Below are 20,083 nucleotides of genomic sequence, written 5' to 3'. Positions count from 1 at the left end.
AAATGAATGATTGATATCTAATAATCAAAACCATTTGTAGTACTGGAGATTGTTACCTCCTACTACACAGGCCTTAAATCTCTGTCTCTTTGATCATTCCCTCTGAACAGACCCATATTCCTGGTGCCTGTCCAGCGATATCAGGAATTCATCAACACTCTCCAGTTTCAGGTTACGGACTACTGCGTCAGAGTTTGTGCTACAAGCATTTTACAGGATGCTGAGAGCCACCACTGGGATGACTACAAAGCTTTTTATGAGGTGTGAAGTTAAGTTTACTATCCCTCCTTTTTACACAAATATGTTTTACTGCCTACCTGTTTTCTGGCTAATTAGAAACATGAGCTCAGCATTACTAACACACGAAGGCTGTTAGGATAATATTTTTTAAATATTGAATTTGTACTTAGGAAAAACACTGTTTTAAAAAACCTGAAATAATTAGACATCAGAACTCTCCTTCTGCTTAGAAATAAAAATAGTAGCTTCATTTGAGCTACAGTGTTTGAGTGCTATGTAATAAGTTGAAATATAATGGGATGCAATGAAAACTGGAAGAGATAACAGTGCCAAAATGCTACAACCTTGTTCTTTTCCCCAAAAGGGAACAGTTATAGATATCCTTGCTTTTTTTTCTTGTTATGTATTTCCATCTGTGTTTGATGAATATATTTTATTAAGCAGTTTTATTCTTTATACTTATTTTTTCCTCCTCAAAGTATGTTCTTATGAGTGTGTTTTAAGACCCATCTGATCATTTATAGCTTACCTATTTTCATTTAGCCCATGTTTTAAAATCCCAAGTTTCTACTGAATTCTTCCTAATGATTCCCAGTGCTACCAAACCTACGTTCAATTAAAATTATTCAGCATCAGGCTTCGTTAGTTTCCCTTCCCCTAAATTCCATTGATTATACATTAGCCACAATATTTGAAAATTTTTTAAGTTGATTCCAGGGCGGGATGAAACATTTATAATACCTTAATAAAAATTAAGATAAATCAGGGTTTTAAAATAATTTAACAGTCAAGTCCAGCTTCATTAGCTTTTCCCATTTACCCTTTTCTCTGGATTGAAGCTTATGATTTTTGATTTGCTTGATTGTTCTCATCACTATGGAGCACTGAGAAGAACAGAGTGGAGTTTTATTCAATGGAGTCACTCTCATCACCTTCATGACACTGAAGCTTCCTGTGGCACCATTTATGCCTGAGTTATTATCATAATAAATGTTGCCACAGCAGAGAAAAGCAAATAATAAGAAGCTCTTTTAAGGGACTTTCCACTTCTTCTAAGGCCATTTCATCTCTCCTTTAGAGGCCCTTCCCAGGTAGTTTTTCTTTTTTCCAAGAGCATCCGTACAGACTTTTCCAAACCTGCCATGCTTCACACAGCAGTGAGCAGAATGAAAACGAGAAGGTGTTGTAGTGCAGCTGGTAGTCTGAGAAAGTATTGGTCTTCTCTCCTGGAAGCATTGCAGCTTCCTTATTTGCAGAGGTTGAAAATGAATCCATCTCATGTTTCAAACTATTTCAATATGTCACTGTACTAATGAGCAATTTTATATGATGTTTTCATTGAAAAACAGATATTATCTCACTATTTGCCCAACATAGAGGTATGATGTTTCCTCTTATGCAAATTGGGAACTAGAAGAAGTATACAGTAAAAATAATAAGTGGATGCGTTTCAAGCCTGTTATTGAAGTTAGCAACTATTTAAAAAACACACAACAAATTACCATGTAACATGCAGCTCTTAGATCTTATGACAATGCTTTAACTTCAAAGACAGAAATAACGAGATAGTTACCCTGTGATTACATGGTACTGTAGCTTCCATATACTTACATGGTCAGTAGTTACAGTTTAATTGCAGTGTGGTTGTTATTTCTGCTCAGAAAAATAAAGTGACACTGCTTTTCTATTTACCAAAAATAAGAACCTTCTAAAAATAGCACAGATTTTAAACTGTTTTGATAATGGAGTACCTGACATGGTTATATCCCATTTACTGCACCCCCTTCTCCTCCTCTCCCCATTATTCCATCTGATTTGTGAAACAGGACTAGTTTTTGGCAAGGCTGCTTTGGGAGGAAAGGAGATGAAATCTGCCAGACTCAAGGCAAAGAGTAGGATAGAGATCGCAAGGGAACCTATTGCCATGTGCAAGCATGTAGTAAAGAAAGAGTGAAGTAATTTACAAGATATGGAACAATATTTGCTCATGTTTTGTGAAATCAAGTGAGCCCTAGACACATTATTTCCATTTTCTAAGCTGTCAGGCTGAGAGAGTCAACGAGTTCGGTATCTCTCTGATGAGGTGCTGGTCAGATGGCACAGTGGGTGTTCAGATTACATGTTTAAAACTGAGCATTTAGTATAGTTGACATCTGCTCAATTTTAGCAACTTGTGTTTTCCAACAGTCAAAGAATAAAGAATTGTCTGTTCAAAGATAATGTTGAGTGGCTTATATAATAAAGCCCAGCTGCTTGTTTCCTGATATATAATGTAAATAAAAGCTCACATCTGTTTACATTGTAGTGGGCCTACAAAAATAACAGATGTTTACTAGCAGAATACTTTTGAAATGACAACAAATAGAGAAACAGGTCAGGAAAATAAATGAATAACATTTAGTTTAATGAAAACCCTTGCATACATTGTAGTTATACACATTTTGAAGAGAATTGTGTGAATGATGACCAGTTTGGAATGTAAAGTTGACATTTATGTTTTAAAAAGTCTTAAAAATAAGTGTTTTTCACTTTTAGGAGAAGAAATCTGTGTACCTGAAGTTATTTTAATTTTCTCATTTATTGCTTAAAGGTAGCTATTAAGGACATTTTTTCATATTTTGAAAAAAGAAAAATCATGTTGGCCACATTATTATAAACATCTACCTATCTATTGCCATGAAAAATGTTAGTGTAAACTATTCAGATATCAGCTTAGGTCAGTTTTGCTTTAATTAACATACTACACCACAAGTATAAGAAAATCTAGCTGTAAAACTTTGTTCTTACTTTAGAAATTTTAAAACGCATTCTTTATTGCAGAACACAACAAAGAAAGCATAAGGAACTATAATTTTGTTACTTCTCATTAATTTTGTAATTTTTTTCTTAATAGTTTTGATACACATCTAGTCAGAAAGTCAGAAGCCAGTGGTCAAAGTCCTCCCCCACCCCAGTTTGAATTTGATTCTTTGACATTTGATGCCCATTTCCCACGTAAGGATAACAATTCTACTCATTTATAAACTCCATTTGAAATTCAGTAAATAATAACTATACATTATTATTATGCAGTGATTATAAAAGATTTTAGTAATCAAAGAAATTACCAGAAGAATAATTTGTAAGGAAAACACTAATAGTAGCATATGCCTAAGAAACTATCCCCTGTTGGTATATGAGAACAGATTTTTTTAGATGACATTTGTTTGAGAAATATAAGCAGTGGGTAAGACAAATTTTAAGTCAAAGAGGATTGCTTAGAGATAAAATGGGAAGATTTACTAGCTTAACTTTTGATATAGTAACATAATCAGTATAATGTTTGAAGAATGCATTCTACTCTTTTTCTATTTCAAATAATCTTTTGATCTGTTTTGAAAGAAAATGAGGTCAAACTACTAGCAAACCTCCCTAAGAGCAAGTTAACTAATTAATGCTTGTAAATCACTTGAGGCTATCTTCTCATTTCTGCCTGTTCCCCTTGGCCTCGGCCACTGTTGGGTCTCCCTCTGTGGTCAGGGAAAATTTGTCACACCAGAGATCTATAAGGGGATGGAAGGCAATGAGACTCTGGCCCCTTGGAAGTATAAAGTGCTGTAAAGATACTAAGAAATAATGAGATCTGCCTAGGCTTTACAAAAAAAAAAAAGTAAAATCAGACTGTTATAGTATTTGTTTCTAGTATTGTTATTAAAACACCATGAATAAAGGAGCCTAAAGTAATAATCTTCAATAGTTATCCATCCCCTTGGTTTCACACATGTTGATAAGTATACAGCATGTAAGTTAATTTTTGCTCCTGTTCATTTTATTATAATGTAAAATCTGAAACATTTGTAAAATGATCTCAATGATGCTAATACTTAATTTAAATAATTAAATTTTAATTATAGAAGAATCAGCCCACTATCTTAAACTAGCATGACATGTTTAGCAACTATAAAGCCTATTGCTTAAAAGCAAATTTTAAACTGCAGGCCCAGAGTAGGTAAATCAAGGATATGCTAGGTGAAATGCTTGCAGGCTGGATTTTCATTAGAATATCTAGTCTTGTGATTGAAATAAAACACATGTTCCTTTGTCAGTAAGGATGTTTTACATCTTGTCAAAAATCTTTCTTGGTCATCTAGTGTGTCAAACTCTCCAGCTATTTCCTTTCAGCCTGAACTAATTAGGTTCATAGAAAGCAAACTGACATTTTGGAAGATGTGATTCCATTGTTTAATGTGTGTTGTTTTTGCCAGGGGGAAAGATGCTCCTTCTCACTCCAGATGTGGCATTATTTCTTCTGGGCTCTTCATCATGATCTCTGGACCATTCTACCCCCCAAGTTAGCCCAGAAGATTCTAACAGAAGTTCTGGAGAAGTCTTTGGGTCTACTGGCCTCCAGATATGCTCGGGCCTGTCCCAGTTACAAGAGAACTCCGCAGATAAGGTACCTGGCACTGTGAAAACCATTGCCTTTCAAGAAAACCTTTTCACCATTTACTATAAAGTAGAATGTAATTCTGAATCTCAGGACATGACTCCTTGTATACTTGACATGTTTCTAACATCTGAAAGGAAATCATATTCAATTATCTTGAGATATTTAAGAGGAAATATGGAACTTGAGTCAAATCATTTTGCTCTTTTTTCTTCTTAAAATCATGTGTAGAAACCACTCGTTTCTACAAAATGATTGAAGATATATCTCGATATATATCTTTATTTTTTAACCTTCATATATATGAAGGTTAATAAATAAGATGAGAATATTAAGGCACTAAAATGGAGAAAAAAAGCAGTGTTGTGATAGAGCAGTGGATTTGACTAAGGTTCTAAGCCACCAGGGGATTTTAGTTCTTAGGGTTTTTATTTTTTAAAGCCTTTAAGTAGTGTGTCTTCCTTAAGGAAACTCCTTTGTCATTTTTCTCCTTAACATATTCTAATTATGTCTTTCCTTCTTTCCTTTATTTTGTTTCTTCCTTTTCATTATGTGTGACTAAAAGCCAGTTCAACAATAAGTGAAATCACAGAGTATAGGAGACAGAGTCACTGGATATTAAATTAAAGACTGAATTATAGTCCAATTTCACAAGTTATCTATGCAATGAATACTACAAAAATGTGCTTACATGACAACAAGTCTATATAACAGAAGGCTTTGTTTTATAAATATTCCGACTAATGTGATAAAGACCTGCCTTTTAAGTATAGGTATAAGTACATACAGATATTTTAGGAGGAACCTGCAGACCTCAGAGGCTTTTTCTTTTATTTGGCAGTAGGAATCATTTTTTGATCATGTTCTTGTAAAGCAGGCTGCATTTGAAGGGCATTTAGGTCCTGCTACAATGTTTCATAAATATGGTATTTCGCACGGGCTGTTTTGAATTACTGACCAAGCTTTTTTTTTTTAATGAACTCCAAAGAATAGATGGAAAATTCCTTTTGAGAGCAAAGAATACCTTCATTCTTTTTCCTTATGTAGAATAAATCACTTTTGACTATGAGGTGGCAAGTCATTATAAGATGTTTACTGTTAACTCATGAAATAGGTAGTATATTTAATTAAATAATTGTACTATAGAGACTTTTGGTTTTTATTTTCTGGGTGGTTACATAATAATGCCATGCAGAACTAGAGTGATTTCTTCTAATTTTTCTACATAAAATAAATTTATTTTATTTATTTATTTATTTATTTATTAAATATATTTTATTGATTTTTTACAGAGAGGAAGGGAGAGGGATAGAGAGCTAGAAATATCGATGAGAGAGAAACATCAATCAGCTGCTTCCTGCACACCCCCCACTGGGATGTGCCCACAACCAAGGTACATGCCTCTGACTGGAATCGAACCTGGGACCTTTCAGTCCGTAGACTGACACTCTATCCACTGAGCCAAACCGGCCAGGGCTAAATATATTTATTTGTATGTTTAATCCTAAACTACCATTCATTTTGAAATCAATGTGTGTGTATGTGTGCATATATTTTAAATTTGAAATTACTTAATCAGCAAGTAGAGTAAATGGATGCAAACACAAACCTTCCTAAAGGTGATTATTGATGCGCTTAGTATTCCAGTAGCCTCCAACTGTCAAATACAACCATATTTATGATCTACACTAATAAAAGACAAACATGCAAATTGACCATACCTCTGCTACTCCTTAAGCCACACTCACCAGCCAATCAGAGTGACTGTATGCAAATTAACCCAACCAAGATGGCGGCCGGCAGCCACGGAGCTGAAATGAACAGGAGACTTGGTTGCTCCAGTGATGGAGGAAGCCAAGCTTCCTGGCCGGCTCTGAGCTCCACTGAAGGCAACAAAGTTTCAGTTATAGAAGGTAAATAAATCCCAGAATAAAAAAACAAAGAAAAAAAGGAGAGGCTGGGATCTTCTGTTGCCAGGGAGCTTGGCCAGCCTAAAAACAGCCATCAGCCCCTCACCCAGGCTGGCCAAACCTCCATGGGGTGAGGGTCTCCACTGTGGTGTGGGGGGCTTGACCAGCCTGCAAACAACCATCAGCCCATCACCCAGGCTGGCCAGGCACCCCAGTGGGGACCCCCACCCTGAAGGGGGTGTGACAAGCCTCTTCATTCTTCAGTTGTCTTTAATCTTCAGTAGTCTTCAGTCTTCTTTAGTCTTCGCTCCGTGCCTGCATATGCAAATTAACCGCCATCTTTGTTGGGTTAATTTGCATACTCATTCTGATTGGCTGGTGGGTATAGCAGAATGATACCAATTTGCATGTTTCTCTTTTATTAGTGTAGATACTAATATATATATATATATATATGTAATAGCAAATTTTCTTTTAATCTGACTTTTCTTTTACTGAATGTAATTTCAATGAAAGTTTCCTGAACTTCTTGAATAGAATCCTGATAATGCAAAATAAAAACATATATTTTTTATTTTATTTTTATTTTTATTTTTATTTTTTAAAAAATATATTTTATTGATTTTTTACAGAGAGGAAGGGAGAGGGAGAGGGATACAGAGTTAGAAACATCGATGAGAGGGAAACATCGATTCAGCTGCCTCTTGCACGCCCCCTACTGGGGATGTGCCCGCAACCCAGGTACATGCCCTTGACGGGAATCGAACCTGGGACCCTTCAGTCCACAGGCGGATGCTCTCTCCACTGAGCCAAACCGGTTAGAGCAAAAACATATATTTTTTAAAAGCACCCCTAAAACTCTTCACTGTTATAGACCTCACAATCCCTAAATATAATGGTATTATGGAAACTCATAACCTAGTTTTGATGCCTTCTGTCTTTAATCTCCAAAGCTCTGATATCTGAACAAACATTTATATTCTTATATATATTTAATACAAGAAATATAAAAGATAGTATATATGCCAAGTAGAAAGGCACTTTTTTAAATGTAATTTTCTTCTTTTTCTTTCTAATAGACTTGATGTCACAACAATTTTAATATGCACTGAGAACATGTTATGGTCAGTTTGCACATCTGTACAGAAACTTTTGAGTCCTCATGAATATATAGATGATAAAATTTTTAAAATTTACACCCATTGTAATAATCTGTTGACAACATTAGTCATTTTGACTTCACCATTAACTGACTTATATCAGTAAGTATCAAATATATTTTCTTTTTAGCTATTACAATATAGAAAATAATGGGATTTAACAGTTATTTTCATTCTACTTACTGAATTGTGTAAGTAGTAAGTAGAAATTTTTTGAAGTATGTTTTTTATATTGTGAATTGGGCTGTTGTACAAAACTAACACTAACCAACAGGGGTTTCTTCATTCTCAAAGCAAGTTAGTCTGAATACTGTGTTATGTCTCTGTTGGTAAATTTCATTCAGTTGATAAGGCTCCAATACAGTCAGGACCATTTTAAGCTTTACTCTTTGAGTTATTTAAATGATCAAATTATATTAATGAGTTGGTTATTTCAGTCATAGCTTGAAACTCTATGAAAAAAATTATATCTAATGGCTTTTAAAAAATATTTTTAGCTTTTAATTTTATATAGATTGATTTGTTCTAATAAAAATTTAACATTAAAAATTTGTTCTAAAATATGCCCGAGTCTGGAAGAGACTTCATAGTTCCACACTGTCAGTTAATCTACCATAGATTTTCACTTTTAGTATTGGCTCTAGTGTCTGAGCTAGTAACGGCAAGTGGAAATAGGACTAAGCAATTACTTTTTAATAATGTTGATGTAGTTTACTTAGCTAAATAAGTAATATTTAAGAAAATTAAAATTTCTGAACTACTTTTCTGGTTTATTTTATTCAAATTTGTAATAGAGAAAAGTTTGGGGTAGATTTTCTAATATAGTAATATAATTTTGTTTAAACCCTCCTCCAACAAAGTCACTTTACCTTGAAAAACTAGATAATTTCATATTTTATTTCTTGGATAGTAAAAAATTAGACATACAGTATTTCTGTTTTTTAGGATAAACTAGGTAAAATATTCCTTTCTTAGCACTCCAATAAGGGCAATATATGAATCGTGGTTTTCAGAAAATTTTGAGGTTTTTTGTGTTTTTTTTGTTAGAATTTCTGAGTAAATAACTTGGATTTCAATTTCCCATAGTTTTCACCTGCTGTTTGACTTTCAACTAACCCATTGTTTATAGATTGTTCCTTCTGGCATTGAAAATTAATTTTAGAAATAGAGAATTCTTTCAGAAAGGGGGAGAAACAGTGAGATAAACTATTAGACATTTGGGATTAAATATATAATGGTTCATAATCATAAAAACTCAAGGTCTGAAATCCATAGTAAATCTTAGTAAACTAAACTGATTTACCATATGAAAAAATCGTTGTGTTCTTAGTTAAATGGATCATTTCATCTAAGGGGAAGGCCCTGTGAAAATCAGGAACAAAGTTGACAAATTTCATGGATTGGTCATGGTGAGCAATATTGAATTTCATGGTTAGTCACAGATGAATAGAAAAATTTTAATCCCCAATGCATTTGTAAAACAAATAAATTATTATCAAAGATTGCATATTTTAATAATAATAATGTAATACACATTTATTATTGTTAACCTATAGCCTTTTAATACATTTTTTAACAACTATGCAAGTACTCAAATCTCTGTGATTTGTGCATTAGATATTGCACTATAACCTCATTCAACAAATTTAAATTGCTAATTTCAACCAGTATTATAGAACATTTTATACCACCTACTGCCTCTCGTTTTTCTTTATAAAACAGATAGCTATGTTGCTTTGAAGTATGAACAAAAATCTAGATATACTTTAATTCCTTTTTAATCTCACTTTATAAAAATTTTCTCAAATTTTATACATTCATGTTGGTTTAAATTTTATGTTTGTCTTCCAAGATTATAAATCCAATCTTTAAAATGTATTTTGCTTTTGTCTTGGCAAATAAATCTACAGGGCAGCATGTTCTCACCTATTAGGAAAAAAATGTACAGACATTACAAGAACCCTATTGACTTACTTAGCTTCCCTTCATAGACAAGATATGAAGTTGTTATAAGTATTTTAGAAAAAACTGTATTTCCACCTCACATTAAAAAATTAAACTACATTCTTTGAGGAAATGGTGAAAAGTAACAATAAGATGTTGATAGTATTGACTTTTTTTTATAAACTATACCTAACGTTTTCACTCTATTCAGTGTTCTGCAAACTGCGGCTCGGCAAACCGCGGCTCTTTGGCCCCTTGAGTGTGGCTCTTCCACAAAATACCGACTCTTCCACAAAATACAGACCTCTGCGCATGGGCCAATGAAGTTTCAATTGCACTGTACGTGCGCGCCCGCATGTGGCTCGTGAGCTGCAGTTTGCCGACCACAGATCTATGTAACATGCCTTTTTGGAGGGTGACTGCCTTTATTCCAAGCAGTTCTGACAGATAAATTGAATGTATTTTCCTTTCTGAGTTTAGTATACGACCACTAGGTCAGGAATATATGATTTTAAAATCTTTTCAGGAAGAATGAAACCTGTTTGCAAAAATGTTCTTTTTTACCCTCCTTAGTAGATTTCTTTTATAATGTTGTAAAAGGAGTACTTTAGGTTTGCCCTCTAGGGCAGTGGTCGGCAAACTCACTAGTCAACAGAGCCAAATATCAACAGTACAATGATTGAAATTTCTTTTGAGAGCCAAATTTTTTAAACTTAAACTATATAAACTCTCTCCCTCCTCCTGTCCAAAAAACGCTCTCTCTCTCTCTCTCTCTCTCTCTCTCTCTCTCTCTCTCTCTCTCTCTCTCTCATCGAAACTCAGGCCCTTCAATCCACAGGCCAAAGCTCTATCCACTGAGCCAAACCAATCTGCACTCTTCTCCTCTCCTTTTTTTTTAGGGCATAAGGCAGAGGGTTTTCAAGCCGTACCAAAATGAGGAATAAAGAACTCTACTTCTCTACTTGGACACAGAGCAGTCCAAGTAAGACCCCAGAGGCTTGAAATAGTGTACAAGTTGGGGAATTATGATGTGTTCCAACCATAAAGTGAAAGAAAGGATGGAAGGAGATGAGGTTGGAGAAAGGGGTCCCAGGCTGTCCTCACATGGAAGTCATTACAAAGCCTCTTTTTCCCACACTCCCTCTTCACTCTCTCTTTCCCTTTCACCAGGTTCACCTATTTGCTTTAAAATAACCCCTCAATTGAAAATTGAAAACAATTCAGGCCTTAGTCAGGATTTTCACCTTTATCCTGAGAACAATAGGAAACCATTTGGCAAACTTAATTAAATGAGTGGTCAGAGCAGGTTTTCTTTTTAAGTTTATTCTCGTTGCTCCATTGAGAATGGTCTGAGAAGGAATGGACAAGAAAGATTTGGACAGAGCAGTCAGGTGGTGATAGGTAAGAGAGATCATGGTGAACTGAAGTGGTGGTAGCAATAAGATAGAAGGAGTACTGGACAGGTGTGGAAAGTATTTCTAAGGTAGAATTGATAGGTCTTGCTGATGGGTTGAATGATCTTTCACCCTCTCTGCATCCACCCCTTTGGGCATTTAACTTTGAAATGTCCTCTGCCTCTGTCTCTGGACTTGACCATGTGCCTGGCTTTGGGTAATAGAATGAAGCAGAAGTGCAAGTATGGTGCTTCTAAGTCTACAACTCGAGAGGCCTTGCTCTTTCTTGTGTTTCTGTCATCTCCATGAGGACATTCCCGAGGTAGCCTACTGGCATGGAACAGACACGTGGCAGAGACTTGAAGTGCCCAGTCAGCCCAGTTGAGACTCGTCTAGATCAGTGGTCGGCAAACTCATTAGTCAACAGAGCCAAATATCAGCAGTACAACGATTGAAATTTCTTTTGAGAGCCAAATTTTTTAAACTTAAACTATATAGGTAGGTACATTGTTATTAACTTAATTAGGGTATTCCTAAGGCTTAGAGAGAGCCACACTCAAGGGGCCAAAGAGCCGTAAGTGGCTCGCAAGCCTCAGTTTGCCAACCACGGCTCTAGGGAAAGAGACCTGCTGAAACATAAAATATTCACCATGTATTTTCCAAAGTGCTTATCACTTGTAGTTCTTTCATAAAGGCGTTAAACTACACATTAGGAAGTGTAGTCAATGTGCATTCATACATACACTCAGACAATGGTTTCGTATCATATTGTGCCGGCATAGAATGCTAGTTTTAATTTGTACATAACGAATTAACAAATTAATTCTTAGAATTTTATAATTTAGTTTCAACTCAACTAATGTTGTTGCCTCCCTCGCCCCTGTGATTAAACACAAGGAATGCAATGCTGCAAAAGAGGAAATAACCTGTCTTTAATAATTTCGGGAAGTCTGATAAAAGTTTTAATGATAAAAAATATTTTGATGTGTCATATAAAAACTCTTATAAGTGGAAACTTTTTGAAGGTATACTGTCCCCAATGTTTTAACATTTAATAACATGAAAGAATATACAATGTATCAGGCAAAGGCTGAAGTCATCACAACTAGGTCAGAATGGAGATCACTAAGCCAAAAGCAGCAGAACTGTCTTGGGGTTCACTTGGTGTCACTCATATGGCTTTTGAATGACTAAATTCCAAGGTATCCCAATGTTGTGTCTCTAGTTTCAAACTCATGCCAGATCTTTTGAAGCTATGTTCTTCGTAGGCTTTTATTTATTTATTTATTTTTAAATATATTTTTATTGGTTTCAGAGAGGAAGGGAAAGGGAGAGAGAGAGAGAAACATCAATGATGAGAGAGAATCATAGATCAGTTGCCTTCTGCACACCCCACATTGGGGATCAAGCCCACAACCTGGGCATGTGCCCTGACAGGGAATCAAATTGTGACCTCCTGGTTCACAGGTCAACGCTCAACCACTGGCTGAGCCCTGCTGGCTGGACTGTTATTTATTTTTTAAAAACTATTTCACAGTCCCTCACAAAACAAAATATATTGGTCTAAAACTTTATTTTTTATACCTCCAGAATGTCTGGAAATCTTTGGAAAACAATTAGGTACTTCCTGAAAATGGAAAGCATAGAATATGCATAAGTAAAATGCTGAGCATTTGGTCATATGACTCAGCAATTTTACTATAGGTTTATACCCGAAAGAAATAAAAATATATGTTTACACAAAGATTTGCACACAAATGTTCACAGCAACATTTTTCATAATAGAACAAAGTGGAGCGAACCCAAATGCCCATCAAGTGATGAATGGATAAACAAAATGTGGCATATCCATATAGGAGAATATTATTCAGCAATAAAAAGAAATAAAGTACTGATAGATATTACAACAGAGGTGAAATAAAAAACATGCTAAGTGAAGAAAACCAGGCATAAGAGCACACAAATTTACTAGAAATGTCCAGAATAGGCAAATCCATAGAAACAAAAAGTAGGTTAGTGGTTGCTCATGGGGAAAAGGGAGAATGGTTAGTACCTGCTAATGGGTGCAGGGGTTTCTTTTGAGGCTAATCAAAATGTTCTAAAATTAGATAGAGGTGAAGGTTAAATATCTTAGAATCCATTTTATTGTACACTTAAAATGGGCAAATTTCATGGTATGTGAATTATATCACTCAATAAGCTGTTAAAAGTGAGTAAAGACTGAATGGAAATAAAAATAACAAATACTTAAAATGTAGAAAAAAATGATGTCTGCAGGATGCAAAATAATCCAGAAAGTGAAGTTTCTTGTCTTTGCTATTTTGTTTAAGATTAAATGACTGACTCTCTTTGTTCCCATTCCCTCTAAACATTATTTTAAGGGAATATTACTATTTTTAAAAACCCACAACACTGAAATCAAACAGCTTTATGTATGGTCCTAATAGGGTAAAAATACTGGTAAAAGGCTAGTAATTAACTTTTGAGAAGGCCTTTGTTCTGAATCTTTGACTAGCTGGTTTCTGCTCTGTTTTCAGGGGTCAAGTCTTATTCTATCTCTCTACCATATGTTCTCTTCTCAACCTGCCCCTTGGCTGTGTACCACCCAAGACTGCTCTTCACAGATGGCCCCCAAATTCATCCTCCTTTCTGCTAAGCAGGGTCTGACAATACCTTTTATTCATATTTCTTTTTTTATTTAACCAGTAATTACTATGGTTGACCTTTACTATGGTAGACTATAGGTCAAGCATTGTGCTAGTCATTTTCTAACTTTAAGTCATCATTTTCTAACCTCAGAGAGTTATTTTCATCATGAGAAACACAAGCCAAGGGGGCAAGAGAAATATGGGGAACCATGTTTTACTTCAAGTGTATCTTTATTTCTCTCACTTAATGAAATTTAGGCAACTACTTACAGTCCCAAGGGTAACACTGGTTTATGAAAGCAAAGCAGTGACTTAATATTATGTCTAAAATGGTAAAGTAGATTGAATTTGGCTGTCTCTACGTATTCGTGATTAGTTGCTTGTGATTTTAAGGCAATCAGAAAGGCTCCATGGCTTCAGTTATCTGAAGTATTCCAGGGCTTTCTCAATAGTTTAGTTTCAAACCAGTTCTACTTCTTGATATTTTTATTTACTGAGCACCTCTAATGGCTCAGGCACTGTGGTAGGCACAGATGATACAAGACATCTGACCTGACCCTTGGGCTGCCTTGTTTCCATGTTGGAGGTTTATTTCATTAACCTTATAGATTGGGACACAATTCTACTGGGCGGGCAGCCAAAAGCAGGTTGGCATAAGAGAAGCGTAAAACCCAGCCAGCTTTTTAGTTTATCACTTGTTCTCACTTTTTATGTGCATTGGATTTATTTCATTCTAGCAGCTGGCTGCATAAGCCCAAGGAATAAATCAATTTATTAATGCAAAAAAGGAAAGAAGATAGCATAATTGTAGATCTGAGGACCAGAAGGCTGAATCTGGGGTAGAGTGCTCAAGTGTTAAGATGTGATGAGGCCAGAGGCAGTATGATATTAATGGGAGAGAAGGGGCCTGGGTTAGTTGATGTTGGGAAAAGGGCAAAGGCAAAGAATGCCCCCATATTCATTCTACTACCTTAACAAAGCCATCTTTACAATATGCTAATTTGGGAATGTGAGTACATGTAGTCTGCTCCAACCAAGAGACAATTACTTATTTTTAAAGGAGTATTTAAGTTTGCTATGTCAAAATTCTTTATGTCTGGTGAAAAATATAATTCCGTAGCTCATATAATTGTATTTTACTCTTCACTATGAATTATTTAGAGTATGCTCTCTTTTAACTGCATACGAGAATATCATTAGAGGTTATCTAATAGCTAGCTCATCATTTCATTCTCCCATTGAGGCTTGTGGGCCAATTTCCACCCTGTTATACTCTCCAGAATAATGAAACTAATTTGGGATCTTGCTGTGGAATTAAATGCTCATACAGATCCCACCCCCTCTGAGACTATAAACATCTGCCATTACATTTCTTATAGCCAAATAATCTTACTATTACCAGTACAACTGAGAAACCATCAGTGAAGTAAAAGAGGTTAGGTACTGGCAGAAATGTTCTGGGAAGTATTAGATTGCCAGTGGTTTGTAGTCTAAGAAAATTTGGCACCAATAACCATTCCATTATTATTAGATCCTCCATTATTTTTCTAAACTTGAGGATAAAACTGTAACTAGGCAACCGTTTAGACTTTTAGGAATTTCACATCAGTTTTGAGATGGTCATAGACCGTAAGGAGTATTTACAACTGTCATTATACCAATAATACCTTACATACACTGAGTCCTTATTATATACAACGCACTTGGCTAAGTCCATTATATGCATTATCTGAATCATCACACTGAGGTGACTGTTATTATTATCCCCATTTTACAAATGAGAAAACTGAAGTGAAATAAATTGGAAAACAACATTACACATCTAATAAAAAGCACACTCATGGTGCAAACCCAGGCTGTCTGGCTCCAGAGCTCCTGCATGCCTTTAAATGATCTTCAGTGGCTAGCTGAACATGACAGAGAGCACATTCTAGGAAAGGTATTTATTCTTAGAGAAATAGGGTGGCTCCAAATAACTGGACACATGGGAATTTATGCAAAGAGCTCAAAGAGGTAGGCAAAGTAGGCAGAGACTATGATCCTACCGTCTCCAGTTCCTCCTGCTCTTTCACACCAAGCCCCTTCTCTTTTGTCCCATGCTTCCCCCGAGTCTGTCACTGCCTTTGAGACTCCCTTTCTTTCCACACCCCTTGCTGCATCTCCTCTCATTTTATACCAGGTCCCTCCTTTTTCCTAGCCCCCTGGCTATTGCATGTTCCTGCTCTGCACCTCTCCTTCTTGGCCTCTCTACCCAAGACTCTGGAACACTGCTGGCAGAAAAGCACTCAGCTGTCCTTTTATATCTTTTGACAATATAAAATCCCATTTTGTCCAATCTCTAAAGAGCTACCTGTTCCATCACCTACTTTGGTCAAACCCCCTACTAGCCCCCATCCTACTATTTGTTAGCAGATGGCCTTGCCCCTGTACTTTTCTGAGAAAACCTAGACCATCATGAATGCACTTGAACTTCTCATCTCCATTAGTAATAATTATCTTGATCCCTACTCACCTCGATATCCTTTGATAGGTGATCAATGTATCTCTTTTCCCAAGCAAAGCAAATATTTTCACCTAACCACATTTACATCCTATTCCAAAATGTTAGAATATTCTTTCTACTCTGGTTCTTCCCCAACCTCTCCTGCATTAAAATGTATCCCTTCTTGACTACTGTTTTTCCCTCCTAAAAATATAATTTGTGCTCATTGTCTCCACTTTGACACCTACCATTCACTCAATACATTCATCATTTAGACTTTTAACAGAATTGCATCACTGCAATTGCCCTCATATTGCTAAACGAACAGCATGGGTCAGGTTATCCATGCATACCCAATCACTAACTCCAATTTTTGTTTCTCCATTTCCTTACTCTCTCTGCACCTTTTGACACTATTAGACATTTGTCTTTTTTTGGCTTCCCTATTGTCACTGTCTCCTGGTTCTTTGCCTACTTCTCTGATTATTCCCTCTTGGTTGCATTTGAGTGCTGCTTTTTCTCACCTCACCCGTTAAATATCATTGTGTTCTGGAGTTCTTTCCTTGACCATCTTTTCATTTTACACTCTTTCTTTGGGTGACTTCACCCATTCCCATGGCTTCACTGTCATGCTAATGATGTCCACATCAGTATCTTCAACCCAGATGTCTCTTGTATAGGTTAGATTAATAAATCCAAATTCCTGTTGTATGTCTCTTTTTGAATGTACTTCAACTGTCTGCAGCTCCTTCAACATATCTAAAACTTAAGTAAATATCTGCAAGTCATCTTACAGATCTTCTTTTTCCTCAATTCTTCTCACTTCTGCTTTTCCCTCATGCCATCTCCAACCACATGTCATTAGGGGATGAATATTGTTAACCATATTAATTTAATTTATATTGATGTTTGTCTCCTATTCACTATCTCCTCTGTTTCTAACTTTAGGATCTTGCCATCTTCTATCTATCTACCACAGTATCATCTTCATTATCTCCCTTCCTCCACCTTGATCGTCACTAGTCTATTTTCCTCACTTGTATTCAAGTGACTTTTCTAAAATGTAAAATAGGTGGTGTCACTCTGATGTTATAAACACTTCAGTGAATGCTCATTGCTGATGCAAAATCCAGACTCCCTAGAAAAGCATATCCTGGCATCCTGACTAGCTTCTGCTTATCTCTCTAGTTCACACAATGGAATGCATGGAGTGGATATATGACCACCTGTTTTTGAAACCTATTTAAGGAGTTTTGTTCTATTTTGAAAATTAGTGAGGAAATGGCTTTCAAAGAGGAGATGATATATTAAAAGTATAAAAAAGTCTAAGTATATTTAATTAGAAGGTGTTTTACTTGACAAGATAAATAGGAGAGAGTCAAATTTAGAAAATGCAAAGGCACAAAAAGCAGGATGTGAAACGAAAAAACGGGGACTGGCATTCACAATGAAATTCTATTCTACATATTATCTAAAAGATGCTATTGCTCCTATACTTTATAGAAAGAGAAATGGTACCACTTCAAACAATTCCATTTCCAAAGTGGTCCCATTGTCGCTCTTAACTCCATGTGGGCAAATACAGCCTCCTGTTACTATAAATTTTTTATTAACCAGACTATCTACTAAAGATTTTATGTAGCAAATCCTTTCATATTACCTCAAGATATATTGTTGAATTTGGGCCAATCTAGAAAAATGTCAATTCTCCGAAGATAGTTGGAGACCAGGTAGTCTGGCCAAATTGTTCACATTTTGAAATAAAAATCAAATATTTTACAGTTAAATTCTTATTTACAAGCTCTCTGTAGGCCTCTAAGAAAATAAAAAATTAATTATAATTTTCATTAATTGTTTAGTTTTTGTAAATCTCTTTAAAGAGTAAAAAGAGGAACCTTTATGCTAAACATTTTTACAGTAATGAAGCAAATGTGACAAAATATTGCCATTTATTGGATTCAAGTTGAGAAGGGAGAGATAAGAGGTATTCATTTTGCTATTATTCTTTAAATACTTATTTTTGACAAATTTTATAATGTGAGTTTTAAAAAAATTAAATGATAATGGTATTGTGATAACCTTCCCAAGTGTAAGGATTGTTATATAGAGGCCTCTGACTCACCTACTGGCATAAATCCCAAGTGGATGATATGGATGCATTGTCCATTCTAGCACAATACAAAAAACCATTACCATTGAATACTAAGTAAAAATAAAAATTGCCATTGTCTCCATAGATAATGCTTCCTGTATACCCTGAAATAATTTTTTTTATTTCCCCAGGGCCTTTCAGCATGACATAGATGATTCTGCTTCAGATTCCTTAAAACCACTTTTTAAGCAACCATTACATTGGCTTTCTTGCATATCGCATTTCCATCCTTCTTCACTCAGGTGAGAACCTCTAAATGCTATCCTAGTTATAAATCTATATTTTTAAACTTTAATGGAAACTTTTATCCACAGAGGTAAGTGCATCTTACAAAAAGAACTTACAAATTTTTATAATACCACAGGTAAGTAAAGAGTATTGTGTGTGTTTTTTTTAGATCAAATATCCAAGTCACAGGCCTCCTAATTATTCTACTAACTTATAGCTTTACTGATATAGCAGGAAAATGTTATTTTTTTGGAGTTTAGTTCTATTTTAGCTAATCTCCTAGTCATTTAAAAATTCATCCTTCTTGACCCATAACTGGGGATTTGGCAGTTCTCCAATTAATTATCAAAAAAGACAGCAAAACTGATTAATTCATGTAACTAACTCAGATCCTTAGTAAAAGTAGAGAGAGGAGTACCTTTTAAAATTATTGATAGGGTAATTCACTTTTATTTATTTTATTAGCAGTAATTTACTAGTAAATATAAGAAAAGTCATTTAAAGCATGAAATGTACTTCCAGAGTAATCTGATGACATTTTGTGGCATCATGTAGAAAATTAGTTTGATTCTTTGCTAAATATATCATTAGAAAGTATCTATCCTAGGTATCTGTGAGTAACTACATTATGAGTAGCTAAAGGACATATTGTTAATCCCCATACATTCTTGATTCATCTAGGAAATACTCTATCAGTGATTTCATCATCTAAATTGTCTGACTGTATCTTCCTCTTGAGGAACAAGAGTCCCACCCATAAATAGAGGGTTGTGAGAATCTTATACACAAAGTCATTATAGACATAGCAAACATGTATGACTTACCTGTTACATGCATATCCTCATATAGTTAATGGGGACTCCAAGATCAGTGAGACACAGACCTTACCTTCAAAGACCCCAATGTATTGTTGTTACTTCACTTAAATGTAAAACTTTTTCAACATCTCTGGTTAATTCCTTAGGATTGATTCCTAGAAGTGGAATGCCCTCCATATTCTGTCCACTTGCATGTAAATACACACTTATGTCATTGAGAATTCAATAGCCAATATTTTAATGTTCATTATTGGAAAAGTAACAAATTAAACAACTGGATCGTTTACAGTACCAGTTAAGCAAACAACCTGGTCATTTTGATGAGTCCCCAAACTTCTAAACATGTTTGTTCTCCATATTATTTTCACATTTGTTTTAATCCATTTGTGTTATCTGCTTTTATCTTAATCTATAAGACTTCCACCTCTAGGCTTGCTCTGTTCAGTCCAGCTAGAGGCCTGGGAAGTCAGCATAGAAATGGGTTTTCTACCTTTCAGATAGCTACTTGTTATAATTAAGTTCTTTCTCTTTTTCATACCTAAAGCCAGCATAAATGTAGTAAGACATTTCTCTCTGCTCTGTGTAGCAACCAATCTCCAGTATTATCCTAACAGAAAGATTAAAACATGGGGTGGCTAGTCAGACCATAGTAGAAATGTAATTTGATACAAGCTTCTGGAG

The 20,083-nt window shown here is 35.2% G+C and overlaps 1 protein-coding gene across 4 annotated transcripts in view; it reads left to right on the top strand.

The window, feature by feature from the left end:
* KIAA0825 (KIAA0825 ortholog) overlaps positions 1-20,083 on the top strand; it is a 362,385-nt gene that overhangs the window by 108,627 nt on the left and 233,675 nt on the right. For all 4 annotated transcript variants that reach the window (XR_011471210.1, XM_070412335.1, XM_070412336.1 and 1 more), the window contains exons 10-13: positions 111-261; positions 4,485-4,675; positions 7,656-7,838; positions 18,488-18,598. Coding sequence is in view for 3 of the 4 variants with exons in the window: in XM_070412335.1 (XP_070268436.1) it covers positions 111-261; positions 4,485-4,675; positions 7,656-7,838; positions 18,488-18,598 (636 nt within the window). In the remaining variant the exon portion in view is untranslated. The remainder of the gene's footprint in view (positions 1-110; positions 262-4,484; positions 4,676-7,655; positions 7,839-18,487; positions 18,599-20,083) is intronic.

Source organism: Myotis yumanensis, unplaced genomic scaffold (assembly GCF_028538775.1).
Source record: "Myotis yumanensis isolate MYYU_CA2020_CCGP unplaced genomic scaffold, mMyoYum1.0.hap1 SCAF_4, whole genome shotgun sequence".
In the NCBI taxonomy this organism is placed as follows: domain Eukaryota; kingdom Metazoa; phylum Chordata; class Mammalia; order Chiroptera; family Vespertilionidae; genus Myotis; species Myotis yumanensis.
The sequence above is the reverse complement of the archived record's forward strand: the minus strand, read 5'-3'. Positions and strand labels throughout refer to the sequence as shown.